This window comes from Acipenser ruthenus, chromosome 24, assembly GCF_902713425.1.
Source record: "Acipenser ruthenus chromosome 24, fAciRut3.2 maternal haplotype, whole genome shotgun sequence".
In the NCBI taxonomy this organism is placed as follows: Eukaryota; Metazoa; Chordata; class Actinopteri; order Acipenseriformes; family Acipenseridae; genus Acipenser; species Acipenser ruthenus.
The window spans coordinates 4427190-4446461 of NC_081212.1; the positions used below are offsets into that span (position 1 = coordinate 4427190).

Here is a 19272-nt window from a genome sequence, read left to right on the forward strand (position 1 = left end):
TCAAAGCAACGTTCCCTCGCTGTTCCAGTAAAACCAAATTGTGGCAAAACACACAGAGCTCATAACCAAATGAACGGCTGTTTAATCTTCATTTTCAAGTTCTGCTTTTTACCTTTTGTGGCGTGTATTTAGAAAAGAGACAGGGATGTTAAGCTTAAGTCATTAAATAAAGCAATGTGGCAGAGCAGAGGAAAAGCCCTGCACATAATCCGAGGGGGCGGGGCTAAGCCCTGCATGTAAATGAAATATGTTGCATTTATTGTATTATGATTTAGAATGTATTGTTATGATTTCAACGTCTTGTGGTGTACTGTATTATTAAAATGTATTGTTTGGGAACGGGTGATGTTGTTATTGCATGAGTTAAATGTATTTTGTGTTTATTTAGAACAACATTTTGGTTTGTTATTGATTGGTTTAAATGCGGTCTGACAGAGGCGGTGCAAACAAAAACCCTGTGCAGAAGGTTTACCGTCTCCAGATTAATTAACTTGATTCATTTATTGCTCATCTGGGGATGGTCACCTGTATAAAAACCAGTAGCTTTTGCTGGTCGGGGTGGGTGTTCAAAGAGGAGGAACATGTCTGTGAGCGTTTGTCTCAATATTTATTTCATTTTTGTTTGAATGTAAAAACAGCGTACGAGTGGTTTACACCCGTAGTACCTGCCTGCGTGTCTCTGCCAGCTCTCTGGTCTGGGAACGTCATCACTACTCGTTCCCAGTAGTCACATATACCAGTAGTCAGTATCCTGTCACATGCATAAATTAGAATTCTGTGAATGCAGCATGGTCCATTATGATCGCAATCTCCTCTTTAACAAAAGGAAACAGGCATTGGTTGTATAGCTGTTTGCGTTTAACCTTAAGGGTTTTTATTCAGCCAATGGATTGTTCAAAACAGAACATATGTCAACCGTTTACGACAATCAGCCCCTGATGTGGTTTGCTGTGAGCCAAAAACAACAAGAGTTAATGCATGTTAATGCATAGAAATATATACACACAACATGAAAGCTTGCTATTAAAGCCAGTCAAGGAACCAAGAAAATGTGACCTTAATTGTGGCGAGGCCTTACTACTGAAGGTACGTACAAGTTAATGGCACAAATTAATACCACAGGATGATTCCGAGTTGTTAGTCTAGATAATTTATTTAATATACATACAGCTATGGCTAAAAGTTTTGCATCATCCTATACAATTAACTAAATTTGCTTCATAAAGTCGAATGAAACCTGCTGAATACTCTTATGTTAACATATTGAATAACATACCGCTTTGTAGCTGACTATATATTTAACAAAAAAACTGAATAAAATTGACAAATGTGACAATTTGAAATCTAACACGAAATACTATACTACTAAGACAAAAATTATGTTCATGAAGTTTTTTATTTCTTTTTTTATTCTAGGTGATGCAAAACTTTTGGCTGAAGCTGTACAGTAAAAGCTCACTTTTTTTCCTGTTTTTTCTGTTACTTTGTTCATGGAGGCCCATGGGACATAAATAACCTAGTGTGTCTTTAAGAAAATCATAACAGAAAGCACAGAGGAAATAACTAGGAAGCCCAATATTAAAAACTGCCTGACCCCAGATACACATCATAGCCCTGAGCAATCTAGATGGCTGAGGCAATGTGGCAAAGGGTTTGAGGGGGCCTCTAAAACTCCCCACAGAGACCATTCTCAGGCACAGAGCAAGACAACCCCCCACCCCCACCCCTGCCTGAATAGCAAAAAGTGGAGGCCTGCTGATAGCCCCTCTGGGGGAGAGAGATGGCCTAAGACTTCAAAAGCCTTCAGACTGGCAGACAGCAGGGAGGTCTTTTTTCCCCTTTCAGCCTCAGCCCCTGCTGGCTCTGGAGGGGTTTCTAATTGCATTTCACAGGGATTGAACAAAATAAGGCCTTGTTCTCCCAACAGTGGCATCCCTGCTGGGGGAATGGATGTCATTTGAGACTCCAGTGTGTGACAGAAAGCTTTAACATGTCAGAAATCCTCAGAGAGAGAGAGAGAGAGAGAGAGAGAGAGAGAGAGAGAGAGAGAGAGAGTGGTTGGATTTCCCTTAGGTAATGCAAGAACATGGGAGACTCAACATGAAAAAGGCCTCTCTGGAAACCTTTAACACTTTAGCAGCCAATTATGTTGGCATTTATAAAGACACCGTGTCCCTTTTATATGACCCAAATCAACTGATCTACCCAAGTGTAAATAATCTATACTCATTCCTTTTGTATTTCAATTTGAAATGACGGTTAGTGTTACTTCGATGTATATTTACTAATTATCCCTCCTGTAACCAAGCTCAAATGTGCTTTTCATTTCAATACATGCCATGATTTACAGGATATTGTATAAATGAGGTGTACTGTTAAAGTCTGCTATCGTGAGTACTGTAAATAGTACTTAACAGGCCCACAGTTCTGGGAATAACACACTATTTTTTTCCGCTTCATTATTTATTTATTGATCAATTAAGTTTGTTAACGAGCTACAGAGATGTAACTCGTTAAAAGGTCCCATATAAATCCTGTATGAAAAATCAACCATCCCTGTTATGAATTTGTCAAAGTTCCAGTACATCTTATCCTGTGTAAATGTCACTGCATAGTTCTAGAGTTAAAAAAGCAACACTTTTTTTGTGTCATGTGTAGTTACTCTTATTACAGAAATCATTTTGTACAGTTTGAGCAGCCACCCCAAACTGCACAAGATGAAATCTCTCCTAACAAATACGAGACAAATGATGCATTAACTTAAAAGTACGGCCCAAAGAGCCCTCAGACTACCATTTCCCGTCACCCTGGCCTGTGTTGGGGGTTTTAGATGCAGTTTATGCTGTACGGAAACCACAGTGTTTTAACAGTAATTAAGCATTTAACATGGTATCATCCGGCCATGCCTACACACACAGGACACAGAACGTAGTTGTCCAGGAGTCACAGAGATGCCTTTCAGAAAGCAGTCTCTGCATTCAGCTCTTCCTCCTCAAAGTCTAACCGTGCCCGTTCTAAATGTGAAGACTGTGCGGCCGAGCGGTGCAGTGGGAATACATTTTGTAGGGAGTTTATTTAAAATGAAATCTCTTTCATGAGTACTGAAACGATGCCTTGATAGACATTTTTTAAAAGGCATGCACAAGTAAGTCCATTGTACTTAATTGTACTGCGGTGGATCTTTTCTGATGACAGCTGAAGTGAATCTGTAAATAACTTAGTGCTAAACCCAATCATCAGTGTCTGTCTAAGCAAAGTTTATGATGTGCTCCGTTTACTAACTGAGAGTTTACACATGTACCTGAGCCGCCTGTGTGATTCAAAGAGGCAGTAAGAGGATTTCTTATATAAAACACTGACGGTCCCTGCAGTTTGCTGTTATTGCAATATTACTGGAAACAGCTGGAAACGGTCAATGGCAGCGAATTACAAAATAATAATGGATTCCCGCAACAGCTCCCCAAATCAATATTTTTTTTTTTTGCCCAGCTGCCCCCTACTGATTTCAAGTACCTTTTTTTCTAAATTAAATGACATTTTTCTACAATGCACGTTTATGGAAATTGATTTGAATGTTTTCAGTAATACAGTTTAAACAGATTGTATATTGTTAAATACTCTCATATTGAGGCAAACTATACGATTAGCAGGTTTCCAGGGGAAAGAACTGCTTTTTCAAAAGGATAAAGCAGTACTGAAACACCCTAAATGTGCAATTTGCCCAAGGTGACCTTGGCATTGATATGACAAGGCCCTTATTTTTTATTATTATTATTATTATTAATATTTGTTTATTTAGGAGATGCCTTTATCCAAGGCGACTTACAGAGAGACTAGGCTGTGTGAACTATGCATCAACTGCAGTCACTTACAATTACGTCTCACCCGAAAGACGGAGCACAAGGAGGTTAAGTGACTTGCTCAGGGACACAAAATGAGTCAGTGGCTGAGGTGGGATTTGAACCGGGGACCTCCTGGTTACAAGCCCTTTTCTTTAACCACTGGACCACACAGCCCTTCACAGCCTGAGGTTAAATTACTTGTTGCCCTCATGTGAGATGCTTGTGCAAGGTTTGAATTGATATTTTCTCACACCTTAAGGAGTATTTCAAATATAACACATTGTGAAGCAAATATAGGAAGAAAACTAGATTGAAAAAAGTGTTCTCTCTCTACTCTAGTTCGATCAGTGGTAGAAGTATGGTGTCGCTTTGTTAATGAGGTATTTCAATTGGGATGTACAGATCTTTCTCTATACAAAGATGTGCTGGTAGCCCTGGGTCTGAACCAGGACTATGCAAGCAGGAGACTCGAATCGTGCATGATAGAGACGCCATTTCCTGCTAATGAGGATAGGGGTTAGGGGTTAGAAAATAAACTCATGTCATGTATGCAAATTCTTATCCTCACATTGCAGGGCTAGTCACAGGCCAGGAGATGCTACCGGTAAGCACTATTCATTGGAGCAAGGCCAGAGCTACTACTACCGCAGCTGGGGGCCTGTGGGTCAGAGAGTATCATCATGGGATAATGACCTCCACGTCACATAGAGCATTTGAAAATCAACGCTGCAGAGGTATAGTCACGGAAAGGTATACAGATAAGGACAATTACCTAATTTTGCTTCAAGTCGAATGAAACCTGCCGAATAATGTTACGTCAGCATATTGAATTACATACCCCTTTGTAGTTTTCCATATACTTAACAAAAAACTAACACAAATTGAAAAAACATGAAATACTATACTACCATTACGGCTTCCCACTTTCTAGTTTTTATATATAAAAAAAAATCTTGATTGTTCTGTAGCTTGTCGTAAATGCATTTTTCGAATCTACTCTGTGAAAACAATCCCACTCCAAGCATTACAAAGCAATTTCGTACTCAAAGGATTAAAAGCTCATGATAAATTGAAGACTACACTTGCCATCAACATTAAATATTGAAGAACTCTGTATATTAACCAGGTTGAACACTGTACTGCACTCAGCATTTAAAAGACAACACCATTTATTTTAACATTATTAATTCATCCGGAGAAAGAATACAATGAAATAGTGGGATGTAGAACACCTTTTATTTCTAATTCCACATAAAACTAATATACAAAAAAACACCAGCAATTATTGCTAGCTACAGTAGTGTTGAGAAAACCAACAGCACCATGGGAACTGATGGAGGCTGGTCAGGAACCAACACCCTCACTATTCCTCAGTGAGCATCTATTCTACATTTCTTCCATCTGCTTGATTACATGTATGGGTAATCCCTTTCACCCTTGTACAGCCAGATACTCCTGTAAAAGCAATTCAGTCATCCACTTTAGTATTAGTTCTATTACCACTGATGTGATCATCACGTTCACATAACATCCGGTGCATAACTAAAGTAAATAAATCATAGGGGCCTACTTGAGTGTTGAGATGTTGTTAAGATAAGGCCATTCATGGCTGTCATTTATTGTACATACAACCCTTCACGATCTGTCTTATTGTTTAGAGATATTTTTAATTAATTTTTTTAACATAACACACAGAAAGACTCAGAACTCAGACAAAGACAAATGTTTATTTTAAGCTTTTAATAAAAGCAAACGGTCCTCTGACAGTACATGATCTGTTTGATACTGAGGGAATCAGTTGATTTTTTTTTGTATGCCCTTCAGACTCAAATGTACAGACAGACAGTCTTAAATGGTCTTCTTTTTATTACATTTTAGGATATGTTTAAAATATTGCATTTGCTATGCTGTTTTGCTATGTCTATGGCTTTCAAAACACAATGCACAAAGACCAGGACTAAACCATGACAAACTTATGTTTTAATCACAAAGTGTCAGCTAGTACTATCCAAAGTCAACACTTTTCCATCCACATTCATCTAACCATCAGTTTGATTATCTATATATCAGTAATGTATGTACTGTTCTGAATGATCTGTCTGATCCTGCATGAAAATGGAATGCCTATACCCCTTTCAAAACAGCATACAGGGGTCAATTCGATTGCTATAAAACAGGGTCACAATAAGGTTATGAAAATCAACATCTCTAACAATGCATGGCAGACTATACTTGTATTTTTGTCTTCAAATTTATTTTTGTCTTGTCCCCCCCCCCCCCCCCCCCGAGACTTAATACACGTTTTATATTAGCAGCGAGGGAATAATTCAAATTTTGGGCCAGAATTCACCAAGGAGTCCGCAATGGCATCACATCAAGTGTGTGAATGAAGTGACATGTCTCTTGTGGGACTAATTATTTCAGTTTGGTGCTTTATAAAGTTTATGCAGTAAAGGTGAAAGCATCTAGAACTGCAGACGCTCTGTTTGTTGTTTGTTGTTTCAGCAGCTCAGTGATTAATTACAATCAAGGGCCAACGCATCTGATGTCTATCATAAATCTTGTAGTAATATAAAAGGATATTTCTGGTAGTCGTGTATGGTGTAACTTTCAAACCAATGCACAGCGCTGCACACTCACACGACAAAACACAGCATACACTACTTAAACCTAATGGGATATCAGAGCCTTCTGTAGAGTTACCCTTTGCACATCCTGATTTAGGCGTGTGCCAGTTAACTTTATTAAGATGTTAACATTATAATGCTTTCAGCTTTTCTGATCTCAACCCATCCTTAACTTTGAATGTTCAATCTTTAGATATAAAGTAGATGCACAGCAGCACTTGGTCGTATCCTTACAGACAGACACATCTGTCTACATTTTTAGTACTGCAATATAATCTCAAGCTATGTCAACTATTGTTGACCATGATATAAACCCTGCACATGAATTGGTGTTAAGTTAGATTTTTGTTACAGCTCTACAGAATCTGCCCCAAATTCTTCTGTGACAGGGCTGGTCTTTTTGTTGGACAAGTTTACGGATGGGCTCATTTTGTTTTAAATAACAGATCCCTGATTACAATGCAGAAGTAGACTAGGAGCTGATTGCTCCATTACCTTGCAAGCATGACAGCAACTCTTATTCACTTGTTTATTACTAGGAAGTGGAAGCCACGGGATACTACTATTGCATTTATGACTTTTAACCATGGGGGGGGGGGGACACAGCAGGAGCTATTGCATTGGTGCAAAAGACAAATCTAGAGTGCTGGCCCGCATTTACAAAAGACAGATCTATAGTAAACCACCCAATCCGGAGAGGAACACACATTACAAAGCCAGTTCCTGTGTGTATTACACTTTAATCGCTGTGGCATTTACTGCTTTTGAGGAATCCGTAAGCAAAAGTTTGTTTTATGGAGAATTCACAATTCAAATCCAAGCGCCGTCCCTGGTTCCACCGTCTATGCCTTCTCTTGCTGAAGAGGGCACCTATCTGTTCTACTTACAGCAGAACACTATCATCGGGTTAATGTGGTTCCAGTGGAAAATAAGACCTCTTTCTCCAACATGCTATCAGAATAACTGACAGAGATAAGGCCTCTTTCACTCTTCCCTCTCAAGCACCTCTTCCTACCTAATGAAAGGGCGGACGCCAATCCCGAGAATATCGTTCAGTTTTGCCATCCAAGAACGCGGCCAGCCTCTGCCAAGTGTCTAAACTGTTTCAAATAAAGTACAGGAGAAGATTACATCTTAAAGAAGGAAAGAAACGGTAATGGAAGGAGCCTCAAGCCCCGTAGAGTGCTTAAAGCCATTACAGCTTTCTCAAGGAGTCGCTAAAGCTTTTTCCCCTCTGGCTGGAACAGCGGGAGAAAATGGAGAAATATTTTGCATTAAAACAAAACACATACGGGCTTGCAAGCTTATTTCATGAAAGCAGAGTGGGACACTCCCACAACACCCATTCAAGCTATTTACTTTCCCTTTATTATCCGATCTGGACTGCAGTCTATGCAGAAAAACAGCACAAAATAAAACTGGACCTGCTCTCAAGTACGAACGACTCTACACATTTTAAAGGGTAGTGCCAAAACATTAAAGACTGCTAAGTATCCAACCCCACGCAATCCTCTCTTTGTTTCTGCCTGCAAATAGGATTGATGACTTTGTTATTTTTTTTGCCAACCAATGTCACTTTCTTGTGTCATTTGTCATCTTCTTCTCCTGCTTTAACAGCCCACGCTTCTAGTTGTGAAACAAGGCCCTAATTGTGAAGGCTCCCGACGGTGGGAGACGTTTCCAGGCCTGTGCCTTCCAGCACCAAAGGTCACTGTTCACATTGTGAAACTGATTGCCTGGCTGGAAGGAGGCTAACAAAACTGTCACTCTGCCCCGAGGTTGTTATTGCATATGCTTAGTGGCGTGTCCCCATAAAAAAAGGTTATAAAATGGCACGTGCTGGCTGGCTGGCTGATTCCGAATAAAAAACAAATGCATTACTAAACCACAAAATTACCCCTCACTAAAGTTGCTGTAATGTATCCGAGGATGAAGGATCAGATTATCTTGGGGTATTTGTTTTGTATAAACAGCATCAGGGGAGTTGTTTTGAATAGCAACAGAAGATTTGCAAACCATTTCGACCCCTTTGAGGTCGCATAATGTATAGGATTAGTGAAACCCCCCACAACCCCCAAACCCCAACCCCCAACACACACAAACTGTGAGGATTTGACAACAAATCCTTGTTGATTTAGCCCATCCAATGGGACCTGCCAATACCAGGGAGATAATTCCACAGAATCCCGGTTTCCCCAGGAAGCAATTAGTTTTCATTTAGTAGAATGACAAATTGATCAGACAGGAGTCACACCTAGCCCTTCAATCGAAGCTGAACTGTGATATCTGCTGCTGCATCAGCCAAGCTCTGGGTCTATTGACACATTTTACAGTTGCAAAATTCAATCTCCCCATTGCAGGAGTTTGAGGAGCTTAGCTGAACGAACCAAAAAATAAATAAATAAATAAATAAATAAAAGGTGCAGCTTTCCTATAAGTTCATTATCGCTGTGCTAGGCGTGGAGATGGTGTGAAATGTGCTAGACACATGGATGCTTCTGTTAATGGCCAACGAGGAAAAAAAAAAAAGCTGCACATCATTAGGAATTGAATAAACGATATTGAATTGCAGAGCAGAAATGATTTGATTAGCGATTTCGAGCTCTGAAAGGACCTGGAAGGGAACCAAATGACTATAGAGAAGGTGTGATGGAGTTCTTAATTGCTGTGACTGTACCCAGAGACTTGATGATTTGTGACATATAATACGGTACTGTGCATTAACGCTAATAACTGTTAATTAACTGTAGCAAGGATATACTCAAAATGCACACACAGTCTGCCAAAATCTCCAGACTAAAAGCAGCCTTACTTTGTTGGTAGAAGTAGGGACACTATAGTGTTTCCTCTTCCTCTCTAGACCTGCATACAAGTGAGATTTAGAAACGGCCCCTATTCCACTCTGTTTGTGTTTACTTGTCTAGTATGATTGCTTGGTGGCAGTGTTGATGACATTTCCAATTGCAACAGAAATGTTTTTTTTTCAAAACAGATTTAAATCAATATGGATTTCTGCAGAAGCATTTCGATGACAAGTGCAGGAGTACAAACAGCTAGAGTAACTTGTGCCATCTGATAAGGTTGTCTTTTCAAAAAGATGAGCTATTAGTCTGTTTTAAGACAGCGTCGCAACGGTGAACAGTGTACAATGACCAAGGCTATTACCAGAATGCATGAAAAGGGTCTATATTGTTAAGTAACTATACCATTTTTAATTCCTTTACTCTTAAGGTACAATCATGAATTGTATATACTGTATTTTATTAAGCGTCATCATTGTTGCAGAGAACATGATCTCTTCCCTTATGCAAATCTTATTCAAATTTACCTGGCTACCCGAGCCTGTGCAAAAATGTGCTTGTGGGATTGTATTAAATGACTGGAATTGGGATTCTGCTTATGATAACCTTCTTAGAAGCTCTTCTCTTAAACCATGAAGTGGCAGAAGGTCCTATTTTATTCTTGCTCGTTTCTATAAGGTTCTGTATTCTCTGTGCTCGTAAAAGACCTCGGCTGAGAGGTCTCCACAGAGCTGCTCTGACCATCAGTCCTTATCTCTTCAGTTGTGTCACTTCTTTGGCACAGCCTTGGGGTTATGGAATGCCCTTCCAGATACCCTTGTATCATTGTCAAGCTTCTCCGGGTTTAAAACTGCTGTTCAGTGTAATCTGCATTTGAGGTGAACTTGTTTTAGTTGTAATTAAATTTAAGTTTTTATTGATATTACTTGGCTGTATAACAATTGTTGTATTGTTTATTATTGAGTATGGTTTACTTAGGTCTCTCTATGTATTAGTGCTGCACTATTGAGATGTACCTGCGCTGGCCCTGTCGGCACCAAGTGAATAAACTAAACTAAATTATTCCAGAGAACATGATCTCTTCCCTTCGTTTGTTATGCAAACGTTATTCTAATTTACCTGGCTACTCACACCTGATTTGGTTTGTGCTGCAACTATCCAGACTAAACAGGAAATAGTCAAACAAAAAAAGGGGTCTGGGGAGTTGGGAGCTTCATTTTCATGATCTGAAGTGCTGTTAAATCTTTTGTTTGTTTATTTGTGGAGGCATTAAATAAAACAACCACCCTTATCACTGACCCAAATCAGGTGTTAATGTCTCCGAAATCCGTCTGCATGACAATGATTCGGATCAGATAAAACAAGGTGAGAATCAATGAACAAATAATTGGGTCAAGGAGGACAATACGTAGTTCCTTAATCTGGGAGTCAGAAATGCAACCTATGCTACCTGAGAATGGTGTAAGAGAATTCCACACACGTTTTGAAGCATAGTGTCACTAGGACACTTTACTGGGGTGGGGGCGGGGGGGGGTCAGGGTAAGTAAAGACAGTGTTTTGGATAAGGGAGTGTCATCAGGATGAATTATATTTTTCATACACATCACCTATGTAAATATGTGATATATGTAAAAACTGACTAGCTGACACATGAGAGGCCGGCTTGCTTTTGATGACAATGGATTATTAAATTGCCATTATTGTATCTCAGGTTGTCTAGGTGACATCACACCTTTGTCAACTGGTTTTAGTATGTTCTTGAATCCACATCCCTATTAGCTGAAATGATGCACGAATAATTTTTGCAATAGATGCAATATTTCTTTAAAGAGAGGTTTCAGTTCTGTGGCAATGTAATGCAGCTCTATGGTTATGCAGGTTTTCAGGCATCTTCATGATGCATGGGCGTTTGTTTTCAATGCATCAGTTCACATTGCTTAATGAATATCTAGTGTGGTGTAACCCCTGAATACTGATGACATGTTGAAGTCAGCTTTTAGTTTTATGACCTGTCTCTGCACTTACAGTGATATGTACCACACATATCAGAGAGACCTCAGATGTGTTATGTAGATGGAGCCTGCAGCAGTATCTGCCTGCTCTGGATTATTTATGATGCCTATAACAACACAATGGACTGAGTTTTAAACTACTGTAATGCAGTGTGATTTTTTGTTTGTTTGCAAGGTGCTAAAAGGCACTGCAGAGTGCCCCCCCCCCCATACATATTCATAATTTTTTCCTTTTACTAACAGCTCGTACATTTCACACAAAAGGCATATAAACATTAAAGCATTCACCATTCTTGGCTGTCAAAGACTGGCAGTAAAATACCAATAAGTGCCAGTCACTGATATATGGTTTTGTCAGTACTTAAAGCATTTATGAATCTTTTCAAAAGGTGAGCTATTAGTCTGTTTCAAGATAGTAGCAATGGCATGCTGCTTGTTATGACTAGGGCGATTACCAATTCATCTTCCTGCAAGACGCAGGGAGCCTTTTAAGAATCTTTGACATCAAAATGCAGAACACATAATAAAAGGCCTGTGTTGTTAAGTTAAGCATTTCATAAATCATTCTTATACTCTAGGTAGAATTGCATTTGCTGCATATTCTTAAAAACCGTCTTTATTTTTGTAGTCACGGCAACAAAAACATTGGATATTATGCATAAAAACATTTTTCTATTTGTATCACAGCAAAGACACTGAACACAAAAAGGTAAGTATCTAGCAACTACGTCCCTGCGCACACTGCGATACAACAAAATGGTGTTCGATCCCCTATAACAAAATGGACTGAGTAAAATGGACTTTCAGAGGGCATGTGGTCTACAAACTGAATGGATCTAAAAAGAAAGTGGTCTTTACGGTGAACCAGTCTTAACATACACTGGGTCAAGAAATTGAGGCAGTATATTTTAAATTATCTTCATCTTCCAAAAGGCAATAGAATTCTACAGTGGAATATGATACTCATATTCACTTAATGCAGAGTCACCCTTGTCGACCCAGGCGCCTGTCATACATGAACCCAATGTTCTCATTGTCCAGTAAAACCAGCAGACCTTGTTATCTCAGTTCCACAGCGTTTTATTTTTCTCTCCAGGTGATACCTAGGTGAATGAGTGATGCTCTCTGTATCACACAACAGACCTGTGATGGGGCAGTGTTTGATGTGACAGTTCATTTCAGAACCTGTTAAGGAACAGTTCATTAACACAGAGTTCATCCTGTATTCAAGATGGGTGTTGTGGGCCTATTCTATTGATCTAAACTGTGGTGGATCTAAATTACACCATACTATTTAATGAAAAGAGATACCAAACTCTTATAAAATGTAACGGTAATGAATCAACTCCTTGGTCTTAATTTCGCATCTGTGGTATAAGGAGTCTGGTTACTGTGCGATAAAACAATAAGTCAGCATTGAAACGATTAATAAACCCAAGTTTTTCTTGGATACTGTCAAGGTAATTGGGGGCTTTCGGATCAAACATTGGATGTTAGGCGCTACTTAGATAAAAAGTGAATTAAATAATTATGCAGATATAATACACATGGTAAATGTGACAATTGGCTTATTAAACCACAGCTTACTCCTCCTTACTCCTCAGTCCCCTGCAGTCTCATCGCAGATGGAAGTGACTCTATTGTGCACAATTTCAACTAGGGAAACTGGCACCAATTAATTTCTATTGATTCCAGTTCAGAAGACCAATGAACTGACACCAATGGAGCAGTGGCTAATTGTACCTACAGGCTTACCAATGGAAAGCATTTGAAAGACATTGTTCGTCTGATGGGTATTCCACTGAGGATAACAATGTATTTCTAATCCTGTGTCAATATTATATATTGTAGGCTTTACATATGTTTCACTAAAAACGAGTACAGGGCTGTGAACCAGTTTGTTTTAGGATGTCTTTTAAAACTAAAAACGCAACATAATATAATACAGTGAAAAAATCCATCTGCATTTGTCAGTATACTGCAGTGAGAATAATCTGCGGTGTATAAAATAGTCCATTATCCTGTGGTTTATTATAGCAGCGCTGCATAAACACAGCAGCATGAAAAGACCCCTGTCTTCCCAAGCTGTTTCAGTTCATTCAAATCAGGTAGCCGTATAATCTTTCGCCGTCCTGGGGTTTTAAAATCCTCTGCCCTCCGACCTCCCAGCAGGGGGGGTGCTGACCTCAGATTTGTCCCTGTTCATCATGGGCTGCTAACCTTTTAGGAAAATGGAAACCGTTCACACCTGCTGCCCAGCGTGGCATCAAACAGGCCTCAGCAGGGGAGAGAGTTCTAAATCTCTTTTTTACAGCAGCCTCTGTCTGAAAAGGTAATACACAATAGGAAGTATTCTTAACAGGCTGATTACCCAGCGGCTTGACTTGAAACAAGCCTTGGTTATATTCAGGCTGTTTCAAGTCACTGTCTCAAGAGACACTTTATATAATTTGTGTTCTGCATAATTAAAATCAGGTTGGAAAAAAGGCATGTCTCCCACAAAATACAGTAGTATAAGGACTTGCTTAAACTAACTGCTAATAATTTTTAACTTTCTTGCGTGTTATATGACAAGGGATAAACTGTGCTGTTTTTAAATGTATACCGCAGCCCTGCAGTACTGGCTACTTTGCATTCTGAAACAGAGCTGTCCTGAACGGGAATGCAGCATGGGAACTCAATGCTTTTTTTTTGTGATCAAACAGAAACTGCCTGTAGTGCTTGAAGGGAGATTTCAAATGTAATCATTACCAGCTGTGTGGTACTTTCGAGAAAACAACTAAAGAAACGTTACAAAAAACGGATTCTTGGTTTGAATCAGGCTGGGCTGTACTGTTAACATAGTCATAAGAAAGTCTGTGTAAAGATAAAAGGGGGGGTAAGAAACTGGTAAAAAAAAAAAAAAAAAAAGTTTTCTGTTTCTGTTAGTTTTAAACGTGCAAGGATTGGTATTGAAACTAGGGCTGCATCTATAACCTCTTGAAAACCTCCTTTTGCCCTATGATCTACCTTATTTCTTTGCACAGGGCATTAATTCTACTAGCCACAAGTCAGGGTAGGTTTTCATGCAAGATGTTCCAAGTTCATTTTTGATAACCACTATACCATGTTTAGAACAGCTGCACCCTTGGATTCCAAAACATTTCAACCAGCATATATCTTTACTTGCTGTATGACTATACTCTCAATAACATATTCATAGCTGTAGACAGTGCCAGTAGTCCAAAATGGTTCATAAACATGTTATGACAAAACAACTCCAAACCTGATGGACCTGACCGGACCGCAGGTTTTACTCATATTTGAAGCAAACGCCTTAGTACACCACTTTGCAGAGAAGCCTCCCTCTCCCGTCACTCTGTTCTACCAGTTATCTTTTGGGAATTGGCTATTATGATGCCATCGTTAGCTGGTACCTTTATGTCTGTCCAGTGCAATACAGATTAGTCCCATAGCAATGGCATTATCTCAGGCAGTATCGACCAGGGACTGAACTCGGCTCTTCCTCATTCACTGACATTTAATCACACCCCCCCCTCCCCCCCCCACCCCCAACCATGTGCAGAATGGCAGTTCATCATTTAAAATTGGCAACGACAAGGGTCGTGAATAGGCTGCCTGCCATGTTGGGAACTGCCTATTCTGAGAGACTGAGCTATAATCTGAATTTACCACACTGAGCCTATGGGGCGCTTTATTTTCTTCATTAAAGCCGGTTTAAAAAAAAAAAAATCAATTTTCTTTTAAAGTCCCAGGAACAGATGGAGCAAAATTAATTGTGCCATTAAGTCCCGACAGACAATACCGGAGTGGTTTTCTTTCAACGGTGCATGTGTGTTACAAAGTGCTCTTCGTAAAAAGGCAATTACTGCAACATTTGCCATAAAATAAAGGTTGCTTTAATGGGCAATAAACACAGGCTTCACATTTTTTTTGAAATGGGTCTCTGAAGGGGAGCTGTTATTTGCTGTTCAAAAGCATAGCAGGCTGCATCGGTGTTTTGCTGCAACTGGAGCCCAGTTGGTAAAATTACTTTGTTACCAGTTCTTTTTCAAGTCTGAATCCCTCCGTGAGTTTTTAACATTCAGAAAAGCCAACCAGTGTCCAGCTTTCCCATTTTATTTGAACCTAAACAAGGCTTGATATTCTATGCAGTTCTTTAGAACCAAAATATTGACTGAGCTTCGTGCACTGGGCAGCAAATTGGGCCTTCTGTTGGTAAGGGTCTGGGTTGGTATTAATAATTACTGATCACATACACACACGGCCTGTGGGACTGGTCAAAACAGCAAAAGCAACAAAAAAACCATGCAATTTTAACGAGCAATAAACTAGCGTGCCTCTAAGATTTACATTCCTTTAAATCTCTTAACGAATGCCAGTCTATCTTAAGGAAAAGTATTGTTAGGCTAAGCACGACACTTATCCAATTGCTTACCTCATAATATCAAATCCCAAACTTTGTAATGTCACATTATTGATCTAGTATTCGCTTTAATCAGATTCTGCTGTGTTGACATTACGTGTAATTTCTTTTAAAGTCACATCGCCTCTCCTTCGTCCCTATTCTTTTAATGTATTGTATTACTGTACTCTGTGAGATGCCATTTTATGTAAGCATTCCATATAAGCTGGAGGAGTATTAGTCACCATCATTTTCAGAATATTTGGGGCACTTTGTCAATTTTCTTATTTATATTCATTTCTGCATTCTATAAAGGCCTGTGAATTACATAGTATGTTAACAGTATACTTGGATTACTTAGCATTCTTTAAATACTCTGGCATTTTTCTATGGTAGTATACTGTACATAAAGAACGCAGACACAATGTCATTGAACAACACAGAAAAGCTCACATTTGGACTTACTGACACAGTTCTAGTATGGAACATATTTATAAAAAAATATAAAAAATGCATACATTCTTAGAGCTGAATTAAATTTAAACCATCATTTTATTAAAATGAAGGAAACTTTAGTCTGGTAAACCAATATATTTTTCTTAATAACTATGATAACACATGAGACATATCTAAACCAACACCCTGACAGCCTTGTTATTCCTGACACACACACACACACACACACACACACACACACATCAATACAAATGGATCTGTTATATCCAAACAAACAAGCAAATGCAGCTGAATATTCCAGTGCATTTTACCTTGTATACGATCTGTGCAAACACATTAGGAAACATCAGCAATATCCCTGAACACCACAACAGGCCCTCCCTGAAAGCCTTCTCCTTAATCTATGGAGTGGCACTTTGATTTAAACAATATCTCACAAAAAGTCAGCCTTCTATGAAGAAATCAATTAGTACCACTAAAGGCTTTAACAACTAGATACAGCTTCACATCACCAGCAATTTCCCATCAAATATTTGTATCCATTTGCCTCTGGCTAGTAATTAATTTACTTGCATCTGGTGACTAATTACTTATAATTCATTACACAAGAGAGCAAACCAGAAGAGATAACAGCAGTTTCTCTACAGTTTATAGGCATATGCAAGACAGCTCCAAAAGGGAAAACTTCAAATATATTGAGTTCTTACACAGGGGGATGGAGAAAAAAAGACCCTAGCTAGAACTGCAGAGAGGTTTAAATTCAGTGTCTAAACATAGCATCTTGAATTGCTGGAACATTAAAAGGCATTTGTAACATATGAAAAACGCTTTACATTTTTTTTAAATGGCCGCGTCACGTCGTGTTTTCCATAGGCAAGGAGGAGTGTCGCTGGAATGATTCAGGAATCAGTTATGTAAACCGACGGGTTTCCTAAACAGGGCTTAACGCCAGTGTAGAACTGAAGCAGTCGATGCATTTACAGCATCAGCCCATGAGCAGGTTTAAGACACAAAAGAGATTAGTCGTGGAGAAGCACTCCCGCTGTTTACAGAAGGTTTAACTCCCCAAGCCATTGAGCAGGGCTCCTCAGCTTCGATTCAGTTTTCTGCTTGTGGAGGAGTGAGCTCAGCTGGGCAGCCAGAGAACCCCATGGGGGCCCCCCATTAAAAGAAGATCAAGTCCCTCGTGTCAATCCCGCAACATCAAACATGCTGTAATTTGTTTGGTGGGCCCTAATCAAGGTTTTTAGCTCTAGGGTCTTGCATGGCTTATGTTGTTAGTTATTATTTATTATGTGTTTTTTTTTTGCTGGCTTAACATTTATCATTCATATTAAAATGCGTTTTTTCTTACATTCTTTGTCAGCTATAGTCACAACCGGCTATACAACCAAGAACAGTCCAGAAGCAAGTTCAGAGGCTACCCCAGCAGCAAGCGCTTTCATTGGGCAGGTTTCTTCCTCTTTACAGAAGTTCAGTTCTGTAAAGAAAATCCCCCCTCCCCTGCGCCCCCCTCTTCTTCTTTCCCTCCCGTCGCTTGCCGCTCGTCTTAATGAGCAGCTCGAAATGACAGCTTTAATCACTGCCTGTGGCCACCGAAAGAGGCCGTTAATGATAGAAAAGAACAGAGGGCCATTTGCATCAATCAGCTCTAAATCACTTTTTATGATAATGCAGCAGAGCGGAGACGAGTCTCTGATGCCTCCTGCATGATGATGTACTGTGGCACCGTCTCCTTACTCAGACATCAATTAAAGCTGCAGGCACACTCCTGGACTCTACAGAACTCTTCGTAAAAGAACAAGAGGCTCTCCAGCACTCTGACAATACCAGATCAAGTAACCCTAAAGCTCCTGTATCTAAACACAGAGTTATGTCAGGAATAGGAATGCTAGACTGAACTACATTCTTTATCCTCACTCTGCAGTGATTTACGAGCAGTGATGGCCAGCCTTTAAAATTACTTTCCAAACCAATTTATGCATTGACCAGCAAAATCCAGAAGTACAGGAAACACTGGTTCACATTATGTTTCAAATTAAATAATACTTGTATTATAATACAGTAAGCCTTTATGTACACAGATTTAACCACAGAAAATGTAAAACATACACCAAAAATGTTCCCCCACATACCTGGTTTACTCAGCTGAAAACATAACATTATTAACATGTGTAGGTTAAAATGTACAAAGTACACAGGAAACATTATATGGGACTTACACACCAGTATTTAACGAGGATAAGCACTGGAATGCACTAACTGCTTTTAAAGGAGTATTTTACCATACTGTATGTATTAGATAAGATATAGTAATTGCATTTAATACACAACCAGTAATCTATTTTTGTCATTTGATGTCAGTCTTGCAGGGCTTCTATGTAGGTATATTATTTTTCCTGCTTTTATAAAAATATAAATAAAACACTTAAGTTGCTTATTAATCTAATTACAGTCTGGTTTTCTGTGCCAGTTTAACGTATGTTATATTTGATAACAAAGTTTAAGTAGCAGGTTTAAAGAACCTACAGTAATCTAGAAGTCAAATAAACAACACTATATACCAATGTTCATATGAACAACTGATAAGATTTGTGTCTACTAAACCAAAATAATATATATATAAAAAATCCTAGCATAGATTTTTATGTTGATATAATACTGAAATACAAACTAAAATAAAACACTTAAAATGTAGTTATATAAACAACAAAAACAGTCTGCTTGAACATAACTATGTATTGATTTGTATTAAAGATTATATATTATTTTTTTTATCCCATATATCAATAGAAGAAAAATAGACTCACCATACAAAAATGTATAGCTCTGGCGTAATCCCAGTTCTTTTAACTAAAATATGTTACAAATTTAAAATCCAAGGTTTGCAAAATATCAAAGGCTGCCAAAAGTTTGAGTGCTTTGAAGGGTCAAAAGTCACAGGCTGGAAAGGTTTTCAAATACCCAGAGCTTCAGAAGGGCACGCAAAACATCCCAATCTGGACAACAGAAGTCTATGACAAGTGCTGATCCCAACCAATGGACGGACAACCGTGACAATGCCCCTTCGGGCGAGTCTCTCTCTCTGTCTGTCTCTCTCTCTCTCTCTCTCTCTCTCTCTCTCTCTCT

The 19272-nt window shown here is 39.0% G+C and overlaps 1 protein-coding gene across 14 annotated transcripts in view; it reads right to left on the reverse strand.

Annotated features, from left to right (window-relative positions):
* LOC117429727 (autism susceptibility gene 2 protein-like) overlaps nt 1-19272 on the reverse strand; it is a 287630-nt gene that overhangs the window by 45583 nt on the left and 222775 nt on the right. Inside the window, exon 1 of one of the 14 annotated variants that reach the window (XM_034903129.2) lies at nt 18954-19187. The exons of the other annotated variants lie outside the window; for them this stretch is intronic. Within the exon in view, the coding sequence (XP_034759020.2) occupies nt 18954-18956 (3 nt within the window). The 5' untranslated portion in view covers nt 18957-19187. Of the gene's footprint in view, nt 1-18953; nt 19188-19272 lie in introns of those variants that run through there. 14 annotated transcript variants of the gene reach the window in all.